This window comes from Equus przewalskii, chromosome 13 (assembly GCF_037783145.1).
Source record: "Equus przewalskii isolate Varuska chromosome 13, EquPr2, whole genome shotgun sequence".
Lineage (NCBI taxonomy): Eukaryota > Metazoa > Chordata > Mammalia > Perissodactyla > Equidae > Equus > Equus przewalskii.
Window position 1 is genome coordinate 1,867,360 of NC_091843.1, and position 24,120 is coordinate 1,891,479.

Genomic DNA, 24,120 nt, shown 5'->3' on the forward strand with positions numbered 1-24,120 from the left:
CAAGTGACTTTGCTCTGCCCTTGGGCCTGACTACGGGCTTCCCTTTATCTTTTAGACTAGCCCAGACTCTTGACTCAGCAATAACTCAACTCTAAAATAATTATTTGTCAAAGTCCAGGACCAAAACACTAGGTCTTATCAGTTGACAGACTCAGCCCTGAATGGGAAGAACCCAGGGGGAAGGGTGTGGAAGGTGAGGCACACAAGGACTTTAGTGCAGCGTGGGTGTTACTGACAGGCCAGGCTCTCTGGGGACCCACATGTCTCCTGACTGATTGCTTGATTGGGCGGGTTTTGACTGAGCTCAGTCATTCAAAGGCTCCATGAGATTAAGCTGTGCTGCCAAACAGGTGCTGTGTCTTTCCTGTGAGAGGAGACACGCCGCCGAGGGTGGTCATTCCAATTGTTCACTGACACATCTCATTCCTCTCCTTTCAGGCCCATGGGGAGCTTTCACCTCCGGCCTCCTGAGGAAAGCTTTGGCCATGTGACTTATCTGGTTAATGAACTGTTGGCAGAAGCATATGTGTCACTTTTGGGCAGAGGCCTCTAAGGGCCATAGTGGTGGTTCCAGATGGTGGAGGCTCCATCAGCCTAAGCGTTCGAGGGAGGCGAGATGGAGCAGAGCCCCTTGACTGAAGATGGGTGTGTGGGATGAGCAGTGAAAAATCAACGTTGTTGTGTTAAGCCGCTGAGGTTTCGGTGGTTATTGCAGCACAGCCTGGCCCACGTTGACGAGTGCATCCTAAATTCTTTCTGAAACCAAACAGGGTAGAAGCGAACTAGCACACAGGCAGCTAGGCCGATTATTTCCCTTGAGACTGTGAGCCCCGAGAGTCCAGAATTCATTCCTGAACGATGGATGGCAGGTCAAGTGTCCTCGAATCCAAGCTGGTCCTGCTCTGAGCCCCATTCCTCCTGAAGGGAACAGAGCACACTTGCTCTGTAATGGTGACGGTCTCTCTGGATGTAACTTAGTCTTTTGGGTAATTCCTCAGTCTTTCAAATTTTCTTCCTTTTCCCCTTCTCATTCCATAGCAGCCACTGGGCTGCCTGCATAATCCTTATTTCCCACTTCTGTGCCAACAGAACTCTGTTTGGGTTCCACCATCGGAGGAGATGCCCTGGTTCAGGGGTAAATCCTGACTTCTCTAAGCCAATCATGACAGAGCCATCTGCCTGCCTGCGGTTGGCTGGGGCTGAGCACATGACCGAGATTTGACCATGGAGACAGATGTGGAAGTACTTACCATGGGCCTTCTTGTTAAAAAGAAACACAGGTAAAGAAATTGAATTTGTTATCCAAACCTTCCCCAAAAGAAAAATCCAAGCCCACTGATTTCACTGGTCAATTTTATCAAGCAGAAATAAATGCCTATCTTGTTTTGTTTTGTTTTTTTTTTTTGGTGAGGAAGATTGGCCTGAGATAACATCTGTTGTCAATCTTTCTCTTTTTTTTTTTACATGAGGAAGATTGTTTCTGAGCTAACATCTGTGCCAGTCTTCCTCCATTTTTTATGTGGGACACCACCACAGCATGACTGACGAGTGGTGCTAGGACCATGCCCAGGAACCGAACCTGTGAACCCAGGGCTGCTGAAGTGGAGCGCGGGAACATAACCACTACGCCACCAGGCCAATAAATGTCAATCTCATACAAACACTTGCAGAGAATAGAGGCGGGAGGAACACTGATACTTTCTTTGCTGAGGCCAGCATTACCAAGGACAGAAACCTGGGAAGGTATTGCAAAAAGAAAATTGCAGGGGCCGATCCCATGGCTAAGTGGTTAAGTTCGCGTGGTCTGCTTCAGCAGCCCAGGGTTTTGCTGGTTCGGATTCTGGGTGTGGACATGGCACTGCTCATGGGCCACGCTGGGGCAGCATCCCATATGCCACAACTAGAGGGACCTACAACTAAAATATACAGCTATGTACAGGGGGGATTTGGGGACCAAAAAAAAAGCAGAAAAAAATTTTAAAAAATTGCAGACCATAGCCCTCGTGAATATAGACCTAAACATCCTTACAAATCACCAGCAAATCAAATCCAACATTACGTAAAAAGATAACACATCATGGCTGAGTAGGATTTATCCCAGAGATACTAAGTTGTTTTCATATTTGAAAATCAGTCAATTCGTGCTTCTCTGCCTCTGCATCCTTGACAGCCCTAGAGACTACAGATCTATAAGCTCTCATTCAAAATCTTTACTTATGTTTCAGAATGCAGAATTTCCTGGATTTTAGGACGTTATATGACACCCCCATCAGACTCCAAGGCAGCACCTCCTGATGAAACACATTAATTAATGGTTCTGCAGCAGAATGTAAAAAATATTCTTATCAAGCAAGACGAGTCAAGACTGCAAATACCTGTGGATTAGTCCACGTTGAGTCTTGCTGCTGAATGAAATAGCCTCAAACCTAGCAAAGCCCAGACATCTTTCTGGTCTTCAGAACTTTGCGAATTTTGGGTTGAGGATAGGGACTGTGGACATGAATCATTCTTCAATGCTTTCGTCTGCATTTCCCTGACTACTTGAGATGTTGAACTGACACTGGCCCTGATATTGGTCCCCGTGTGTTAATCCAGCACATGTGGGGTTAAAACCGAAAGCACTCATCCCCTTTACTGCTTACTCTTTGGCTGTCTGGCGCCAGAATCCTCCCTCCACGGAGGCAGACAAGGACACCCACCTGTGGATTCCCTTAGCTCACCAGCCCTTTTCCTACAAGCAGCCACATTCCTTGCAAGCTTTAAAACCCCTTGCCTCCCATCTTTTGGGGAGATGAGAGAAATTTGAGGGCTCACTCTTGTCTCCCGGCTGACATCGCCTGAAATAAAAACCTTTCCTTGCCGTAAGCCTGGTGTTCAGGTTTTATTTGGCTCCTCTTGTGTGGTGGGTGAAGAACCTATATTTGTGTCCAGTAACAGAACTACTATTCATAAGCTTCAGGCCATTCACACGTCCTGGCTTCTTACTGGTCTATTAAAATCGTTAGTACCATTGCACCTTAGGGTTTTTTTTTTTTTTTTTAGGAAGATTAGCTCTGAGCTAACATCAGCTGCCAATCCTCCTCTCTTTGCTGAGGAAGACTGGCCCTGAGCTAACATCCATGCCCATCTTCCTCTACTTTATACGTGGGATGCCTACCACAGCATGGCTTGCCAAGGTGGGGCCATGTCCGCACCAGGGATCCAAACTGGTGAACCCTGGGCCACCGAAGTGGAATGTGTGCACTTAACCGCTGCACCACCAGGCCACCCCCCCGCACCTTAGGGCTCTGACCTTTTGTTTTTCACATATTTTATAAAGTTGGTCTCAGTCTATCATTTGCTTATGTTTCTTATTGTATCTTTTTCTGGGAAAACTTAAAATTTGTATGTAGTCAAATACGTATTTTTCTTTTTGTCTTCTTGGTTTCCAGACTTACATAGGGAGGTTTTTTCCACCCCAAAGTTATGCATTTTTTTGTTTTTTCTTCTATTATCTTAATTGTTTTATTTTATTTTATTGAGGAAGATTAGCCCTGAGCTAATTGCTGCCAGTCCTCCTCTTTTCGCTGAGGAAGACTGGCCCTGAGCTAACATCCGTGCCCATCTTCCTCTACTTTATACATGGGACACCTCCCACAGCATGGCTTGCCATGCGGTGCCATGTCCGCACCTAGAATCCGAACCTGCTAACCCAGGCCACCACCGAAGCAGAATGTGTGCACTTAACCACTGTGCCACTGGGCCGGCCCCTTAATTGTTTTATATTTAGATGTTTATGGTGAAATCTTTAACACAGTAGAAAGGTAGTCTGGTGTTTTGAGTTATTTTAGAGCATGATTTCTCAACCACGGCGCTATTGACATTTGGGGCCAGGTAATTCTTTGTTGTGGGACCTGTCCTGTGCATTGTAGGATGTTTAGCAGCGTTCCCAGCCTCTACTCACTAGATATCAATAGCACCCCTTAGTTGTGAAAACCAAAATGTCACCAGGCATTGCCAAATGTCTGCTGAGGGGCAAAATCCACCATTTGTTTTTCCCTGTAAGCATGGACAATAACATCAGCACCATCCATCAAATAAATCATCTCTTTTTCCACTCAGCAGAAATGCCGTCTGAGCCATATATTATTAATCCCTCATATATATCTACTGCCATTTTTTTTTTTTGGAGGAAGATTAGCCCTGAGCTAACATCTGCTGCCAATCCTCCTCTTTTTGCTGAGGAAGACTGGCCTTGAGCTAACATCCGTGCCCATCTTTCTCTACTTTATATGTGGGATGCCTGCCACAGCATGGCTTGCCAAATGGTGCCATGTCCGCACCTGGGATCCAAACCGGTGAACCCCAGGTCGCTGAAGCGGAACCGCGCACTTAACCTCTGCACCATCCAGCCGGCCCCTCTACTGCTATTTTTAAATTCTGCTTGTCTGTGTCTTGGTCAGTCTCCGCCCCCATTTTTCTATTCACAATATTCCGGGATCTACTCAGGCATTTATTCTCCAATTGAACTTTAAAATAATGTAAACCCGTTCTAATTGCATTGTCTAGCTAGACCTTCCAAACCAATCTTAAACTGTAGTGCCTATCCCTGTCTCGATCTGGATTTTAGTGGAAACAACTTTGATATCCTATTTAGTTTGCTTTATCCTTTTGGGTTTTGGTAAATCGTCTTCATCCTATTTAAGTATTTTCCTTCGATTCCTATTTAACTTATAATTTTATTAGCAATAAATAGAGAATTCTATCAAGTGCCTTTTTGAGGATATAATCACATGATTTTTCTTAATTTCTGGGAAAATGAAACATCATTTTTATTTCCTGGAATAAATCCTGTATTGGTTTCCTGTTTCTGCTGTTCAGACTGGATCTACTGACACGCCCGTCTCTTCTGCCTGCCTCCAGCTCTCCCCATCTTCGTCTACTCCAGGCACTTCATCCACTTCAAGCCACTGACCTTCATATGACCTTGTCCCTCTCTCCCTTACTTCTCTTATCTGGCCCGCACTTGTTGATGCCTCCTGCAAGCCAGGCACTCCGTTCAGTGCTGGTGATAGCCATTTAACCGACATTCTAGTGTGGGGAACAGGCAATAAAAAGTAATCACATAAATAAACAAGATAATCACGGAGTGTAGAAACACTATGAAGGAAATGAACAGAGGAGCTTAATAGAGAGAGACCCGAAGAAGGAGCTGGTGATGATGAGCTATTGGGGAGAGTGCTCCAGGCCGAGGAAACATCATTTGCAAAGGTCTGTGGGTGGAAAAGAGCAGCCAGGAGGTCAGTGTGACTGGAGTGTAGAGAAGGGGGTGGACAATGAGAGGAAGGTAATGAGAAGACGAGGAGGTATGGAGAAGCGACATCATGCAGGACCTTGTAGACCATAGCCAAGAGATGACTTAATTTGAAGTTGGTGAGAGCCACTGAAGGACGTAAAGCAGGGGAGTTACGCCATCTGATTTGCGGTGTTGAAAGATCACTCTGGACTGATAATGGTTATAGGGTTTCTTTTTTTAAATTTATTTTTATTTTTTATTTTTTTGAGGAAGATTAGCCCTGAGCTAACATCTGCCAATCCTCCTCTTTTCGCTGAGGAAGACTGGCCCTGAGCTAACATCCGTGCCCATCTTCCTCTACTTTATACGTGGGACGCCTACCACAGCATCGCGTGCTAAGTGGTGCCATGTCCACACCCGGGATCCAAACTGGCGAACCCTGGGCCACTGAAGTGGAACGTGTGCACTTAACTGCTGTGCCACCGGGCTGGCCCGGTATAGGGTTTCTTTTTGTGGGCGGTGAAAATGTTCTAAACTTATGTATGTAGTGATGGTTGCACAACTCTGTGAATATACAAAAGAAATTGTATGATATGTGAACTATATCTTAGTAGAGCTGTTAGCAGGAAAAAAATCACTCTGTGATGAGAGTGACCAGGTAAAGGACAAGAGTACAGCCAGGGAGATCAATGGCACTCATCAGATGACAGAGGGGTGATGGAGCGGGGTCCAGAGCAGTGCCTGTGTGTGCGAGGCAGGATGCGGTGAGTGCTGGAGGGGGACAAAGGGGGACTCTTTATCAAACGATTCTTGGCACAGCAGCAAGAACAATCTTTGAAGGATGTGAATTGGGTCATGTCACTGGACAGCTTGAGCCTTCAGTGGTTCCTGCAGCAAGAGCCAAACCCTCTGGCCCATCTGCCCTCAAAGCCAGACTCCCTCCACCAAGGCACTCTGCCCCAACACTTGTCAAATTCCAGGTTAAGCACTTTCTTAGCAACTTTCTCCAATCCCCAAATTACATCAGGGATTCTTGCTATCCTGCACAGCACTTGCCCAAACTTATAGCCACGGACTGACTTGCATACTTATTTGCTTTTGTTCCCCTCTTCCTCTAGACTGCAAGCTCCTCCAGAGCAGGGGGCTGTTCTCCCGTGATCATCCCTGTAGTGCTCAGCCCAGAGCATAGCACAGGGAATGCACTAGAACATCTGTTGAGTGAATGAATGTGTGAAACGAATGCATATGCAAGAAGCTAGTCAGCAGTGGGTCAAGGAAACTTCCAAAAGGACAGTGAAATTGCAAAGACTCAAAAATTTAAGGAACAACTCACAGAATGAGAGAAAATATTTGCAAATCATAAATCTGATAAGAGATTAATATCCAGAATATATAAAGAACGCCTATAACTCAACAACAAAAACTACAACCCAATTCAAAAATGGACAAAGGACTTGAATAGATATTTCTCCAAAGGAGATATACAAATGGCCAATTAGCACATGAAAAAATCCTCAAATCACTAATCATTAGGGAAATGCAAATCAAAACCACAGTGAGATACCACTTCACACTCAATAGGATGGCTACTATCTAAAAACCCAGAAAATAACAAACGTTGGTGAGGATGTGGAGAAATTGAAAGCCTCGTGCATTGCGGGTGGGAATGTAAAATGGTTCGGCTTCTGTGGAAAACAGTTGGGTAGTGCTTCAAAAAGTGAAGCACAGAATTACCACAGGATCCAGCAATTCCACTCTTGGATATATACCTGAAAGGATGGAAAGCAGGGATTCAAATAGATACTTGTACATCAAAGTTTAAAGCAGCATTCTTCACAGCAGCTAAAAGGTGGAACCAACCCAAATGTCCATCAACGGATGGGTAAACAAAACGTAGTATATGCACACAGAATATCACTCAGCTTTAAAATGGAAATTCTGAGTTTTTTTGATGAGGAAGATTGGCCCTGAGCTAACATCTGTGCCGGTCTTCCTCTATTTTGTATGTGGCACGCCACCATAGCCTGGCTTGATGAGAGGTGTGTAGGTCCGCGCCTGGGATCTGAACCCACGAACCCCAGGCTGTTGAGGTGGGGCAGAGGACTTAACCACTAGACCACCAGGCCGGCCCCTGGAAGGAAATTCTGACATGTGCTACTACATGAATAGACCTTGAAAACGTTGTGTTAAGCGAAATGAATCATTCACAAAAGTACAAATATTGTATGGTTCCACTTATACCGGAAACGTAGAATAGGCAAATTCCTAGAGACGGAAAGTAGAATAGAGGTTCCCGAGGGCTGGAGAGGGGGCTGGGGAGTTAGTGTTTACCAGGGGCAGAATTCCAGTTGGAGAAGACGAAAAAGTTCTGGAGAGGAGGGTGGTGATGCTTGCACAACATTGTGAATGTACTTAATACCAGTGAACTGTACACTTAAAGTGATAACTTTTATGTTACGTACATTTTACCATTTTTTTTTTAATGTAAGGAATGACATTGGACACCACTACATTCTGAATACATGGCTCAAGCAGTCAACCACAGTGAGTGACCCGGAGGAAGCGCTGGGATGCCGGGGCCAATACCGCGAGGGTTCAGAACCAACGATTGTTCCGCTCGGCCTAAGGGAGATGCGCGGGGCGGACCGCAGAGGGCGCGTTAGCGGCGCGTCCAGGTCGCGGCCGGCGGGCCCGCTGCTCCGCCTCCGCGCGGGCGGGGGACGGGCGCCCTCGTTTCCGAGGCTCCGGAGCCCGCCCGAGGCGTCCGCGGAGCGCGCTTATTTAACACCACCGCGATCACGCAGGCGGAAGGCACGGCCGCGCTGCACGGGGCGCGGCGCCTGGGACCCCATACCCGGGCACTACCGCGAGCCACCGTGGCTCCCTTTCTGTCTCCAGCTTCAAAAGAGCAGTTCCAGGTTCCGGCCCCGGCCCGGTGGCGCCGCGGTTAAGTTCACACGTTCCGCTTTGGCGGCCCGGGTTCGCAGGTTCGGATCTGGGTGCGGACGTGGCACCGCTTGTCAAGCCATGCTGTGGTAGGCGTCCCACGTATAAAGTAGAGGAAGATGGGCACGATGTTAGCTCAGGCCCGTCTTCCTCAGCGAAAAGAGAAGAGGAGGATTGGCAGCAGTTATCTCAGGACTAATCTTCCTCCAAAAACCCCCCACAAAAACCAAGAACAAATAAACAAAAAACCGAGCAGTTCCGGAGGGGGCTGGGGCTGCGGTGCCAGGAGGATGGGGGGAAACAGCTGTCTTGAGGTTCTCAATCTTTACTGCTAAGATAATTGTAAAGCTTTATATCTAATTGTAAAGTTTTATATAAGCAGGTGATGAGTATTCACCACGAAAACAATTGAAAATATCAGGAAGCCAAAAAAAAAAAAAAATCACCCATGATCTCACCACCCAAACGTAAAGTCCCTGTAAACATTTTGGAGTATATCTTTTCCAGATACGTACAATTTTTCTATGCATGTGTGTAATTATATATATGTCAGAAAACTGAGCCATACCATGTTATTGTTTCATAAGTTGCTTTTTTTCGCTCAAGAAATATTGTAAACATCTTTCCAGTAAAAAATATACTTCTGTGTCAACATTTTTAATAACTGCTGAGTAATCAATTATATAGATCAGTTCTTTTCAATTTTTTGTTCCATGATCGCCACCCAAAGGAGCATTTTTAGACAATTTTTCCCTAATCTCCCCCAGCCATGAAATTTTAACAGCATAGATATTCAGTATATCTTTTTATGTCCTGTGGTCCTTTGAAGGGCTACAAACCACTATAATAGCTAAGATGTATTCAGTGCTGCCACACTCAAGAACAAATTTTTGCCCCCATGGGGGGTGATATTGCCTTAAGTGAGAATGCATGATAAAGATGCACCACGATTTATTCACTTCATCATTAGACATTTAAGTTGTTTTCGGAAATTTCCCTATTTCATGCAGCAACGGATATTGTTGTAATGTAAATCTGTGCAAAACTGGAAGTGGCATGTATGGATCAAAGGGGATGTACATTTTTAAGACTTTGAATATGTATTGCAAATAGGCCTGCAGAGAGAGTATACCAATTTACATTCCAACCACAATGTACGCCCATGGCACCTGCCTGCATCCTTTCCAGCTGCATTGATTATTTTTAACAGTCATTAATTTGAAAATTAGTGACAAAAGGCATTGCATTATTTTATTTAATTTGTATTTCTTTGGTTACCACCAAGGAGATACTTTTGTGTGTGTGTGAGGAAGATTGGCCCTGAGCTAACATCTGTTGCCAATCTTCTTTTCTTTTGCTTGCGGAAGATTGTTGCTGAGCTAACATCTGTGCCGAGCTTCCTCTGTTTTATGTGGGATGCCACCAGAGCCTGGTTTGATGAGCCGTGCTAGGTCTGTGCTTGGAATCTGAACCTGTGAACACGGGCCGCTTGAAGTGGAGTGGGGGAACTTAACCATTACACCACCCGGCCAGCCCCAGGGAGACACTGTTCATGTATATTGATCATTTGCATTTCCTCTTTTGTAAATTCTGTTCCTCTGAGGCTTTATGGTCTGGGATTCCTAGCTGACTAGTTGCTCAATCCCCATCCCGCTGTTTACCAGCTGTGCAGCAGGAGCAAATTTCTCTAATTTCTCTTTAAGCTACAGTTTGCCTATTTGTAAAATGGGGATAATAATAGTACATATCTCTCATTGGGTTATTTTGGAGATTAGATGAGATACTGTATGTAATACACTGGGACAGAGTAAGCATTTCATGTGTATATATGTACATATGTATATATTTATGTGTGTAGATATTTCACACGCTGTGCGCATACACACATTCTTTGTGTTTCATATGTGTTGCAAATTTTTTCTCAATGTCTTTCAATTCTCTTATTCTATACAGAATTTTAAAACTTATTTTTATGACGTAAATGTACCAGTCTTTCCCTTCGTGGTTATGTCTTTGATTTCATACTTAGAAATGCCTTCCTCATCTCAAAAATTTATAAACACATATGTACACACATTTTAGTTAGTACTTTTAGCTTTATATACTTTTAAGTTTAAATCTTTCTAATCTATTCAGTTCATTTTGATGTACAGTGTGAATACTATTTTTTCCCAAATTTCTAGTCATTGGATTTAACACCATTTTTAGAAAATTCTTTTCATTCTCATATGAAAATCACCTCATTGAATACTGATTTCCCAAATACTCCTTGGACCTGTTTCTAGATTTTGTCCCGTTGAGCTGTTTCTTTCTGTGCTGGTGCTATAGTGCTTTAACATAATATTGACATAGTTTTACATGGTTGATGTACAACTCATTAATTCTGTATTCTGTTTTTTTCCCCACATACCATTATATCACAAACGTTTCTTCACACCATTAAAAAAATCTGTGAAAACATGGGGGTTGGCCTGGTGATATAGTGGTCAAGTTTGTACGCTCTGCTTCAGTGGCCTGGGGTTCACAAGTTCAGATCCTGGGCCTGGACATACACACAACTCATCAAGCCAGGCTATGGCTGCATCCCATATACAAAGTAGAGGAAGATGCACGGATGTTAGCTCAGGGACCATCTTCCTCAAGCAAAAAACAGGAAGATTGGCAAGAGATATTAGCTCAGGGCCAATCTTCCTCACACACACACACACACAAAAGGTCGATAAAAACATAATTTTAATGGCTTTAATGTGTCATCACAAAAATTAAATAAAAAAGTAGAATATACCAGTTTCCATCAAGTCTAAGATGTCATCAATTTTAAGACACACCATTATTTAACACCAAAAAAAATGCTGCCAATTAAATTATGACATGCCATTGATTTTTAAGACATATCACTATTTTTTTCTTTAAAGATTGGCCCTGAGCTAACATCTGTGGCAAATCTTCTTTTTTTCTTCTTCTCCTCAAAGCCCACCAGAACATAGTTGTACATTCTAGTTGTAGGTCCTTCTAGTTCTGCTATCTGGGACGCTGCCTCAGTATGGCCTGATCAGCCATGCCATGTCTGTGCCTGGGATCCAAAGCAAAACCCTGGGCTACCAAAGCGGAGCATCAGAACTCAACCACTCAGCCATGGGCCCAGCCCCAGCATATCACTTTTTTATATTTTTGAGGACGATTAGCCCTGAGCTAACAACATCTGCTGCCAATCCTCTTTTTTGCTGAGGAAGACTGGCCCTGAGCTCACATCCATGCCCATCTTCCTCTACTTTATATGTGGGACACGTGCCACAGCATGGCTTGCCAAGTGGTGCCATGTCCACACCTGGGATCCAAACCGGCCAACCCCGGGCCGCCGAAGTGGAACATGCTAACCTAACCGTTGCGCTGCTGGGCTGGCCCCAGATATCGCTATTTTAGAAGAGTTAAACTGTGAGAAAACGTGTTTTAGAATAGATAAAAAAGATAATGAATAAATATGTGCTTCATCTCTGTATAGGGAAGGGTTTTCTGAGCTTAAAGACAAACTCAAAGTATCCATGGCTTCATCAAAATGGAAAACTTCTGTATGTCTAAACATAACAAAACAATAACAACAATAATGATTAAAAGGTAAGTGAACAGAAAAACTTTTGGGGCAACTATGGCCAAGGGTTAATAGCTTCAATAAAAACCAAAGATCACTGGAGAAAGAAGTCAAACTGACAGTTTATTTAAGAGGGAATTGGGTATAAGTGTATAAAATTTATTCTACCTTGCTAGTAACAAACATGCAAATTAGAGATATGGGTTTTCTCAGTACTAAATTAGCAGATTAGAAGAAAGGACATTTTCAGTGTCGGCAAAACAAGGGGATATGGAATCCTCACACCCCACAGAGAGGCTTGTCAAGTGCTATAACCTTTTATTGCTAGTAGCCCTAAAAATACGCAGACCTTCCATTGAATAATTTTACTTCTAGAAATCTATGCTAAGGAAATGACCTAATCTTTCTATGATGACTATGTGTGACATTTACTCTTATTATGAAAGAAAACCCCAGAAAACTTTAGAAAAAAATTGGGAAAAATAAGCACTTCAGAAACGTGGCCTTGTTAAAAAGGGTAAAAAATATGTTTTTTTATGCACTACAAAGGGGCTCAGGGTTTTCCCTTCATCTAATCAAAAACTAGCGTTGTTGGTCATTTTAATAAGATGAGAAGTCTCAAACGCTGTAAGCCTGTTAAGAAGACACGCCTGGAGGTGTTTCTGTGATGTCCTGGAAAGAGTATCCAAAAGCAAAAGGTGTTCTCCTTGCTTTGGAATTACCCAGAGATACACCCCCTGTCTGGAGGACTTGGAAGTCCCACATTTCGGCGGCATCAGTCGAAACGCCTTCCATCTCCTCTAGCTCCCTCTGCGGCTGAGCGCAGGCGGCGTCATTCACCCTGCCATCTGGGTCCCGCTCGCTCCCAGCGACTGTTTTCCTTTACAGACAGCTTCTCTGTCCCTGCCGAAGACCTGCCACGCCCTCCCGGGCGCTTGGAGTTACCACCCTCGCCAAGGCCTCAACGGCCGTTCCAGATAATTTCAAGATCCGGCCCTGCCTACCCGTGGGATCCTATCTTGGATCACCCTCCCCATTGTTTCACTGATGTCTTCTCTAGTTTTCTCAAACCTGTCAAAACTGGCTTTGGCCTCCAGACTTTGCGCTTGGGAGGGAACGCGCCTCGTGCGCATCTTCCCGCGGCGGCGCTCGGAGGCCTTCACTAACGGCACTGCCTGACGGTTAACTCGTCTACTGCCTCCGTCCCCCAGGCCTGCGGTGGCGAGGGCAGCCGGGTCAGAGAAGCGGAGGCCCGGGAGGCCAGGGGCATCGTCCCGGTCTCCCGCGGTCCTGCTGGACATCGCGAACGTCGCGGTCTCGTGCAATCCGCGCACGCGGGGCGCCCGTGGGTCACCTTTCAGCATCTCCGCCCGGGAAAGGGCTGTAACGGTGCCTACTCGGCCCTGGAGAGCGAAGCCGGAAAGGGCGGCGCGCGCCGCGCTGTGTCGGGGCCGCGACCCCGGGGCGGGCAGCGGGGCCACAGGGGCGGAGGCGGGTGTGGGACGGAGTCAGGGCGCGCCGACCCCGCGCGGGGCGGGCCCGGGCCGGCCGGCGGCAGGTAAGGGGAGCGGAGCACACACGCCTGGACGCGCTCCGGGCCCGCGGCCGCAGGGGAGGCCCGGCGGTTGCCGGCGGGCTCTAGGGAGAAAGGGGAGACAGACGGTGCAAGGGCGGGGAGCCTGTCCGTCAGGTCGGCCGGGAGCGCTGATAATAGACTGTGGGTAGTGGCAGGAGGACGGCCTCCTCAGGCCGGGACTGTCAGGCCGTCCCTACAGGAAACCGACTGCCGCCATTCCCCTCCCCACTGTGGCGGGGAACGTGAGAGCGGTTTGAAGGAAGACGCATGCGCATGAATCTAAAGTACTGTCTAAATCGCTGAGGCTCGAAGTTCAATAATTGCGACAAGGGCGCAGGCGCAAAAAGACCCGGCGCGTTTAAGGTTGGCGGGGCTGAACTCAAGACGCATGCGCGTAATAATACTGGCTGGAGCTGGGCCCGCTCATGAAATTACGCGTGCGCTCTAGGTCTGTGTGACGCAAGGGGGCGGGGCGGGCCCCTGGCTGCGCGTGCGCAGAGCTTGTTCAAAGGGCCTTATTTAGGTTGCGCAGGCGCTCGCTGGCCATTTCTTCTCAGCCACGCCGGAGTCCTGTGTTTAGGTGAGTGTTTCTTGCGCCGTATTCGCCGCCAGTCGTCTCCGAGGACGCCGTTTTCGGTAGCAGTGCGTGCGCCCAGACCTCTGTAGAACCTGGGGGTTTGGGCGAGGCGCGGGCCGCCGCTGGGAGCCGGGAGTGGCTCGCCGAGGCGCGCAGGGCGGCCGAGGCCTGCAGGCCCCGCCGCCTCTATTGTGTGAGATGTCGGAGGAGGCGGAGCGGAAGCGGCCGCCGCCATTTCCTCGCCTCCACGCTGGCGCCCGGCCGGGGCCCCCTCGGCTCGGGGCGCTGGTACTTGGTGCCCACAGAGGCCTCGGGGGCCGGCGGCCGGCGGGGAGGTGGTGGGGGTCGCAGTCGCCGGGGTTGGGGCGTGCGCGCCGGACCGGCTCTTCGGAGACGCCGGTGCGGCCGGTGCCGCGGGCCGAGGCCGTTGGTGGGACGTTCCGCGGCCTGAGCGTCGCCCCGCCTTGCAGTCCGCTCGGACGCCAGCACCCCCGCGGAGACGATGATGTTGGGCACCGAAGGCGGAGAGGGCTTCGTGGTGAAGGTCCGGGGCTTGCCCTGGTCCTGCTCGGCCGACGAAGTGCAGCGATTTTTTTCTGGTGAGTTGGCGCGGAGGACGGGGCGGCAGCGGGCGGCGGGAGGTGGGAGGTGGCGGCGGCGGCGGCGGCGGGAGGTGGCGGTGGCGGCGGGAGATGGCGGGCGGGCGGGAGGTGGCGGCGGGCGGCGGGCGGCGGGCGGGGCGCCCCCTGGCGGCCCCAGGCGGGGTCGGCCGCTCCCGCCGGCCGCGGTTGCGCAGTGCGCGTCGTGAGCGCCCCCGCCGCCGCCCCGGGGAGTGCGGCCTCGCCGGCCGGCCTGCACGCTCGCTGCCTTCAGGCGCTAGTTCTGCTGTGAAGGTTTTTCGAAAAGGGTGAGTGAGATTTCTTCCTCGGTCTAAAGGAAACTACGCAGAGGCTGGGCGAGTAACAGTGACGTTTTGAAGAGTCTTGCGAGTTGTAATTGCGAGTTTCCAATTTTGAAAGTACGTTCTCGACAAGGGGCGTTGTGCTTCGGAAAGTTAAAATGTCACTTCTTAATTTCAGACAATTTCCTAATCGAGATTGGGTAATTGAAGAGTTCTTGCTCCTCTAGTTCTTGGTCTGGCTCACTTTGCGTTTGAGGACACTGAAGCCCAGGGAAGTTTGCCTGTGTAGCTTTTACCCGGTGGGAAGGTTTCCTGAATAACCTCTGCCGAAGCGTTCTCGTTCTCATTAGCGTGAGACTAGGCTGGTGAGGGTGTTTGCAAGAAATGCACAGGCTTTGGAAGGACACGGTAGTGTTGCCTTCTGCCTGAGTGTAGCGTTGGTGCCAGGACGCGACCTGTAAGCGGGAACCCAGTGCGCCGGGAGCCCCTCCGCTGGGCGGCCCGGGTTCAGCTCAGCTGTGCAACTTGGAGCCTTTTAGCTTGGTAACACTGACCCCGTTTCAGGTGAGTGTTGCCCCTGCGATTTGGATTCGAAACAAACTGTAATGTTGCTGCTAGTAAGGTAAAACGGTCAAATGCCCCAGACGAAGACCTGAAACTCGGTATATTGAGGAAATGCCACAAAATCACAAAGTCCAGACTTAATTTGCTGAGAAGGTACAAATGTTTAATGGAGACACTTGGGTAGTGAGGACTTAAGACGTAACTTTGCTAAGAGACTGCTTAGAATACTGGATTTTTTTGATTGGGAATGTATCATCTAGGGATTAAAAAGGTTTGATCAGATTGGGACTATACCATCTAGGGAATAAAAGTTTCATTGGGAGAGGCTAACTGCCTAGTTAGTGAACAGGAAGCATCCTCAAAGTTGGTAAAAGTCTTGGTCATTCTAGGCTTCACAAATGATCTCCTTTGTAGTGGGGGCATGAGCAGGCGTTTCATCTGTATCGCCCAGAGGTGGTTTTAAGTTTTAAATTCTGTATTAACGGTTGTTTTCTTTCCAGACTGCAAAATTCAAAATGGGGCTCAAGGTATTCGTTTCATCTACACCAGAGAAGGCAGACCCAGTGGCGAGGCTTTTGTTGAACTTGAATCAGAAGATGAAGTCAAATTGGCCCTGAAAAAAGACAGAGAAACTATGGGACACAGATATGTTGAAGGTTTGATTTATGTTGCCCTAGTAACAGTAAATAAAACATTAAACACATAGAGATGTATCTTACCCCTTCTGAATTTTAGGTATTTGACCGCATGGAAATGGTCCTCTAAGGGAGTTTATGGCAGCTCTTCCTAGATTATCTAAAGACCCAGGAAATCTGAACTTTGATCTCTGACTTTCCAAAGTTGACTAATTCTAAGCACCTCTTTCAGTATTCAAGTCAAACAACGTTGAAATGGATTGGGTGTTGAAGCATACTGGTCCAAATAGTCCTGACACGGCCAATGATGGCTTTGTACGGCTTAGAGGACTCCCCTTTGGATGTAGCAAGGAGGAAATTGTTCAGTTCTTCTCAGGTATGTAGTCCTGTTTGTTGCTGAGCAGCGAGTTCTGGCTAGCTTCTGGCAACATGTGATTAAATAAAGTTTAGCAGCTTAGACATTTAAACAGGTTGTGAGTATGTGCAGATGACTTAATATTTTCTTCTTCCTGGAGACCTTCAAATAATTTAAGCCCATCTTAAAGGTGGAAATAAAGTACTTCCAAAATGCTAACTTTGCTTATATTTAGTATTATAGTTCAGAGTAGATCTTTGAGGATTGTCCTCAACAGCTTAACTACTTTTCCTCACAATGCTGTTCAGCAAAGTGTACTGCAAGTTAAAGGTAAGATCCCTTCACATTAGATTAGCGTAAGTTAGGTTGTGATTTCTGGCAGGTGTCTGTTGTAAGACACACTGGGTCGTGGCACCAGAATTGTCTCTAATGGTCTAATTCTCTTTATGCAAAAAAACCCCGTTATGGCAGCAACTGGTTTAGCCAGGGAATTATAAACTTAATGAAAGTCAATCTAATGTAAGAGTAGGTTGAATGTAGTCTTAGTATCTGAAATACAGAAAGTGTTTTGAAATTGTTCTGGGCCTAAAGTATTTGAATGTTTTTATGCTGAAGAGCTGATAAAAATTGCATGTTTAGCAGAAATGTTATATTGTATATTTTAAGTACTATTACTTAATCATGATGTGATAAACTGGAGTTAAGAACAAGAAATCCTTTCATGGTTTACTGTAGTATGTATGAAAATCTTGACTATTAGATGTGTCTCAAGTCCTAATATTTTGCCAGAATTTTTGAAATCAAGTCTGTTTTGTTTTTGTCTAAATTGGTGAGAATTGAATGCTATCTGTCAACGTTAAATATGAACATAATTTCATATCTTCTAGGAGAGTGCTTTAAGCCCTTTTTGTAAGCTTGGGAATGTATCCACGGAAAGGATTTTTCATAGACGGAATTTCCAGAAGTGAATCATACTACTGTTAGAGCATAAGAGTGCATGATTGTGTTGTGTAGATCAGTTTTTTGTTGAAAGTTTAGATTGTATGTTTGTCAATGATATGACTTGAGCAATGTTTCAATTTGTATATAAAATGTTTGAACGTGTAAATTTGTTTTAAACTTTTTGAAGTTCCACTAACTTAAAACATTGAAATATAAAATGAGGTAAAAGGTGTGTCTTAAATTTCATAAAACTGTTTTACTTAATGCTTGAAACTATTAAATTCTTGTATAATTTTCTACATTAAGTTGCATAGATACGTATTCTTAATTGTTGAATTCTTAATGCATCCTGTGTTCATCGAGTTTTTTCTTGTATACTGTGACATGGGGTGTGTTAAGAATTGCGTTGTGATTTGTAATAATGGAACTTCATATTACTGCAATGCATATTTAAAGAGTACTTGTTGAAAGCATACCGTTCACCTAAAGTTAAAATTCTGGTTTATTTAAAGCTATAAGAAGAATCATTTCTGGGCTTGTGATGTTAATATTGCCCCCCTACTGGGGTTATTTGTCCTTGGGTTGAAGGGTTGGAAATCGTGCCAAATGGGATAACATTGCCGGTGGACTTCCAGGGGAGGAGTACGGGGGAGGCCTTCGTGCAGTTTGCTTCACAGGAAATAGCTGAAAAGGCTCTAAAGAAACACAAGGAAAGAATAGGGCACAGGTGGGGATGGATGGTTGGTTGGATTTGTCACTTTTCTTATGGTAAACAATTAAATCCATATTCTCTCTGCTTAGAAGGAAGAAATTAATCTATGACCTAGTCCCCATTCATTGATGTTTTGCCAACAATTCTCAAACTTTTCCTATGTCACAGTCCCATAGTGTATTCAGATGAAATTTTAAAATTGTCCCCCGTTAATTTGGTCGACTTTACAATTTTGTACGATTCCTAATTAACCCCAGTCAATGGAGTTGAGAGACTATGGCTTTAAAAAAATGTTAATGCAAACCTGGCTTTAGCTGTAATAACACCCACCTAGTAAATTAATATTACCATAAGAAAATGTGATACTTTCTGATCTTGTTTTTAAAGTTGAAATGCAACAAACTTTTTCTTGCTGTATAAATATTCTGCATATGTATTAATAAGCATAGCTTTCAAGAAATTGTCACAAAAGGTGTTATTCTCTTTGCTTGTGACTATTTTTCATTGAAGCATGCGCTTGCCTATGCTGATTCTTACTAAAAGCATAGGCTGGGGTGTTTATTGGCGAAAGGAAATGTGTAGTGTGGGCTAGACTGTTGGTGGAGGCTGGCATTTTAGCCCACTTGCTATACATGCTGCCAATGGATTTAAGACATGAAATGTTGAAAGTTGAGTGGAATTCTTTCCCTCCTGAAAATAATTTTAAGTACTCCTCTCTACCCCTAAGGTTGGGCGCTCTGCCTCAGAGGAGTGAGTTTTTTTCCTATGAAGTTTACATTAAATAATCTTAAAATTGAGTGATTTTCTGGTCATTGCCTATGCAAATATAAAAAATCTGGCTTTAAATATTAGTCAGTTTCATGGCTATGACTACATTGTTTTCTTGTGTAACTAAATACCTGTATGAAATGAACTAATGTTTTCTCTCCCCTCCCCATCCCCTTCCCTCGTGAACAATGCTTTAGGTATATCGAAATCTTTAAGAGCAGTCGAGCTGAAGTTAGAACTCACTATGATCCACCACGAAAGCTTATGGCCATGCAGCGGCCAGGTCCTTATGACAGACCTGGGGCTGGCAGAGGGTACAACAGCATTGGCAGGGGAGCTGGCTTTGAAAGAATGAGGCGTGGTGCTTATGGTGGAGGTACGTAAAGAATACGTAGGGGTCATCAGGTCTGTTGTTTCTGTACCTGGCTTTGTTTGATGGATTGTACTTTCTGTCTTTCAGGTTATGGAGGCTATGATGATTATAATGGCTATAATGATGGCTATGGATTTGGGTCAGATAGATTTGGAAGAGGTAAGGTAAGAATTAAATTTCTCAAGTGAAGGATATTTACACTCTTGTCCATCTAGACCTCAATTATTGTTTTTCAGGAATGTCTGATCACAGATACGGGGATGGTGGTTCTACTTTCCAGAGCACAACAGGACACTGTGTACACATGCGGGGCTTACCTTACAGAGCCACTGAGAATGATATTTATAATGTAAGTGCAAGATAAATTCACAAGTCATCTGTTTCAGTATAGCAGTAACAACTCGGTGTTCAGCCTACGTAGGTGAAAAAGCATAGCATGTTAGAGGTTTTATTTGTTTTTTGTAACAATAGATATTTGACTTGATTCTCAGAAATATGTTGTGTTTATATTTAGTTCTTTTCACCGCTCAACCCTGTGAGAGTACATATTGAAATCGGTCCTGATGGCAGAGTAACTGGTGAAGCAGATGTTGAGTTTGCAACTCACGAAGATGCCGTGGCAGCTATGTCGAAAGACAAAGCCAATATGCGTAAGTGTGATTTCAGTATCTGGGAGGCTCTGTCAACAGGTGGTCGTGTGACTGACGTTTATGATAGAGGAATAGTAAGAATGTGTGAGAAATTTGTTCCCTGATAGTACGTTAGTTCTTTGGGATGTGTTTTAAAAGTTTATGATTTTTAAAATTAGTATGACTGAAAGGGATTTGTTCTATGAACGCTGACTTGAAGTATGTCTTAATTGACAAACTTAAAGCAATTTAGGTGAATGTTTAAAACAAAAGGCTGGTTTTTGAAGCTTGGATAGTTAAGGTAAATCACTTGAGAAGTAGCTATAATTTTTTTTACCAAAAGTATTTGAAGTTCATGGATCTACTTGTTTAAGTGCTTATCTTGTTTTCTTTCACCAACATACATTTTCAAACTTTTTTTTTCTCATTTCAGAACACAGATATGTAGAACTCTTCTTGAATTCTACAGCAGGAGCAAGCGGTGGTGCTTACGGTAGCCAAATGCTAGGAGGCATGGGTTTGTGTAAATATCACTTTAGTGTCTTTTTTTTAAGCTAACCTTGTATACCTTTTCTCTCATTTCAGAACACAGATATGTAGAACTCTTCTTGAATTCTACAGCAGGAGCAAGCGGTGGTGCTTATGGTAGCCAAATGATGGGAGGCATGGGCTTGTGTAAATATCGTTAGTTTTTTTAAAAACCAAAACATTTATATCTATAAGTCGATTATATTAGTTAAGTTAATTTATATTTAATGAGCTTAGTATAATTAAGTTAGGCAAAGAAGTTTTGATTTGAATTTTGTGTCTGGCTTACTTAAATTCTTGAGTTATATAAAACTGCTTAGAATAGCTTTTAAGTACTTTTGGGGGAGGGGACTACAGAAGGAAACTAGTTGAATTGTCTTGAAGTATGATGTATAAATCTAAAATTGATATACCCAAATCACAGGATCAAAATAACCTTAAGTTTTGGGCATAATTAGGTGTTGAGTGATACCTGTGTATTGACATAACCTTAATATATCAAATTATGGGGGAGGGAACCTCCCACTAAATCCAGTTAAGCAGTTTTCATAGGGTCTTAGCAAAATGCCTCTACTTGTGGAATCATGTGGATTTAGTCCTGCTGATGTGTATACTGTTGGCCTTTTGGTTTATAAAATGTTTGATTAGCTCAAATGATGGATAGAAAGGTTAGTGTGGTCATAGATAATAGGCAGAAGGAGGCAGAGGGTTATAGTAATGTAAGATCAAGACTGGAAAATCAGATTTAGAATTACAAGCCCGGTACCAGCAGGTACCACATTACATAAAGAACAAGGTTCTAATGTTCTCTTAACTTAACAGCAAACCAGTCCAGTTACGGTGGCCCAGCCAGCCAGCAGCTGAGTGGTGGTTATGGAGGTGGCTATGGCGGCCAGAGCAGCATGAGTGGATATGGTAAGTGTGTATTTTTATATACTTAGAATAAGTTTTAGGCAGGTTTCTTTAGTTGGGGGAATATGCAGGCTCTTTTTTGTTGAAAATGGGTTATTAAATGTATGCTTTTGATCCTAATGTTACTGTTCTTAATAGCTTAATTTTCAGAACCAGTCATTGGGAGGGGGAAGTGTTCTGTAAATTAAAAATAGTCATTACTGCAGCTTGGAATAATGTCGAGCCAGAAAACATCTGCCTCCATTTATTAAAACAACAATAAATAAAGTAGTTCACTTTTTCTGTCTTTTGGTTAGCAATGATTCCATTTTAGATGGAGGGAGAATTTTACATAGTAGAATGGTGGTTGGGTTCAGAACCGTATTTATTAGACAGTTAACCTAGGATGATTTTATTTATTAACTTTTTTTCAATTGGTCTAAAAGAATGGTGATTTTGGTATTATAGTCTTACCCTACAAAATCCTTTTGCAGACCAAGTTTTACAGGAAAACTCCAGTGATTTTCAATCAAACATTGCATAGGTAAATATTTTCTCAAAAAATATAACTTAAATTCCCAATAGCAAATACTGATATGTTGTAATAACACTATCTCTATAGCAGTCGATGGCTCTGACTTAACTCCATGGAGGCTGCCATTTTGGGCACAGTGAGTTGCCTTTAGTCCAACTTTGTTGTCTCACTTCCTGCCCGCCATGAATAGGAAAAGCAAGAGACTGCCCCTGTGCTCCCTATTCATATATGCCATTCGATGGACACACTGTGAATGTTGATGGTAAATTTTTTTTAAAATGCCTTGTTTAGCTTTAAAAACAACATGAAGTAATTTTGCAATTTTTGAAAAACACTAGTTTTCCTTTAAACTTAATTTTCCATGTTGATCTTCAAGCATCCAATTAAATGGTAGCACAAGAGTCTGGCAAGTTGGTACTGCAGAGAAAAGGGGTTAATTGAGACTTGTTTGGAGTCGGGAGTCCCCTTTCCCAAACATGCTTCTCGCCACTTGGACAGCAGCCATTTGTACTCGTATACTTTTTAAACTTTTTCTTGGAATGCTATATTTCGTTTGACTGACAACCTGATAGCTTCTCCTGACTTGTCCAATCGATCTCTTTGCAGGCAGCCAAGGAGCAGTGAACAGCAGCTACTACAGTAGTGGAAGCCGTGCGTCTGTGGGAGTGAACGGAATGGGAGGGATGTCTAGCATGTCCAGTATGAGTGGTGGATGGGGAATGTAATTGATCCTGATCACTGACTCTTGGTCAACATTTTATAAAGAAAAAAAACTTAAGTTTAACAGTTTTGCAGTACAAGCTTGTGATTTATGCTTACTCTAAGTGGAAATCAGGATTGTTTTAAAAGACTTAAGGTTGAGTACTTTCGAGCACATTCATTCATCTAGGATGTAACAACTAGGTTGAGTAACTGTAACTGTTAAAACGATTTTCAGCTTTTCTCAAGTTAGTTCTCTTGTAGGTTGTCCTTAAGCAGTAAGTGTATTTAGGTTAAAGCAGTTGAATTATGTTAAATGTTGCTCTTATACCACATTACATTGAACACTGTTTGGATGCATGTTGAAAGACATGCTTTTTTGTAAAACTCAATATAGGAGCTATGTCTAAAATGAAAAGTGAAACATTTGGCATGTTTGTTAATTCTAGTTTCATTTAATAACCTCTGAGGCACGTAAGTTTAAGCTTTTTTTTTTTGTTAATGGGGAAAATTTGAGATGCAACACCAATACTTAGGATTTTTGGTCTTGGTGTTTGTATGAAATTCTGAGGCCTTGATTTAAAATTCATTGTATTGTGATTTCCTTTTAGGTGTATTGCGCTAAGTGAAACTTGTCAAATAAATCTTCCTTTAAAAAATTGCACTTTGTCTTGTCTATGCTTCAGTGTCATGTGGACTGTTTCTTGGTGCTCTCTTCCTGCCTGGGGCATAGGTGACAGTGGCCCACGTCTCTGGCTGTGGCAGAGAGGCTCGGCAGTTGAGGCTGTTGTGTAGATATCTTCAGACTTCTCTTCCCTCCAGTGCAACTGAAGGTAACTGTAGCTTTGGGGCCCTTGTGGAGGGGCTCTGTGTTGGTCTGGCTGCACAGGACCTGATGTGAATGGCCTTTGACTTGCTAAGGTCGAAGTGCCCTCACTGCATGCTCTCTGCATGTCCACAGCCTTCGGGCACGGCTGAGAAGTGCCAGAGGCCAAGGGTAACTGACTGGGAGCTGCCCTTCCCAGTGATGGCATCATTTGAGTTTTCCTTATATGGGGTGTCTTAGAGGAGCTAGCTAGCTCACAGATGGCTTTCAGATTGAGGTTTCAGTCTTTATATTTTTTCCTCATGCCTAAAGATCAAGTCCATTTAAGAGCAAAATTGAGGGGCTGGCCCGGTGGCGCAGTGGTGAAGCGCGTACATTCCGCTTAGGTGGCCCAGGATTTGCCAGTTTGGATCCTGGGTGCAGACATGGCACCACTTGGCAAGCCATGCTGTGGTAGGCGTCCCACATAGAAAGTAGAGGAAGATGGGCATGGGTGTTAGCTCAGGGCCAGTCTTCCTCAGCAAAAAGAGGTTTGGCAGCAGTTAGCTCAGGACTGATCTTAAAAAAAAAAAACACCAATTGATTCCCTTAACAAGCTAAATACCAAGTATTTCTGAGAGCAAAAATGACTGGTTTAAGTCAGTAATTGAAATCAATTTCTGTTTTGGTAGATTAGAATTCAAATGACCTTTGCTAGAAAATACTTGCAAATTGTTGCATTAAGCAGTTCTTAAAGGTGGTGTTCCAGAATTCCCTTCAGTAGCTAGACTGCAGTGTAACTGCCACTCGTTCATCATCC

The 24,120-nt window shown here is 44.4% G+C and overlaps 1 protein-coding gene and 1 long non-coding RNA gene across 10 annotated transcripts; both read left to right on the forward strand.

The window, feature by feature from the left end:
- The first annotated feature begins 596 nt into the window (after positions 1-596).
- Positions 597-2,865, forward strand: LOC139075232 (uncharacterized). Its single transcript, XR_011525395.1, has 3 exons — positions 597-986; positions 1,090-1,280; positions 2,226-2,865. It is a non-coding gene; the product is annotated as an uncharacterized lncRNA (long non-coding RNA).
- A 10,465-nt stretch (positions 2,866-13,330) lies between these two features.
- HNRNPH1 (heterogeneous nuclear ribonucleoprotein H1) lies at positions 13,331-22,913 on the forward strand. 9 transcript variants are annotated; one of them, XM_070570084.1, is made up of 14 exons: positions 13,331-13,966; positions 14,434-14,562; positions 15,929-16,084; positions 16,296-16,439; positions 17,949-18,087; positions 19,038-19,216; positions 19,301-19,372; positions 19,429-19,562; positions 19,728-19,863; positions 20,276-20,335; positions 20,428-20,517; positions 21,193-21,285; positions 21,756-21,805; positions 22,403-22,913. In XM_070570084.1, the coding sequence occupies exons 2-13, from the start codon at positions 14,466-14,468 to the stop codon at positions 21,803-21,805; spliced, it is 1,350 nt and encodes a 449-aa protein (XP_070426185.1). In that variant the 5' UTR covers positions 13,331-13,966; positions 14,434-14,465; the 3' UTR covers positions 22,403-22,913. The 9 variants fall into 9 exon arrangements, with proteins under 9 accessions (XP_070426185.1, XP_070426186.1, XP_070426187.1 ...); XM_070570085.1 differs by having other exon boundaries at positions 20,428-20,487; XM_070570086.1 differs by lacking the exon at positions 20,428-20,517 and having other exon boundaries at positions 20,276-20,365.
- The last annotated feature ends 1,207 nt before the right edge of the window (positions 22,914-24,120 follow it).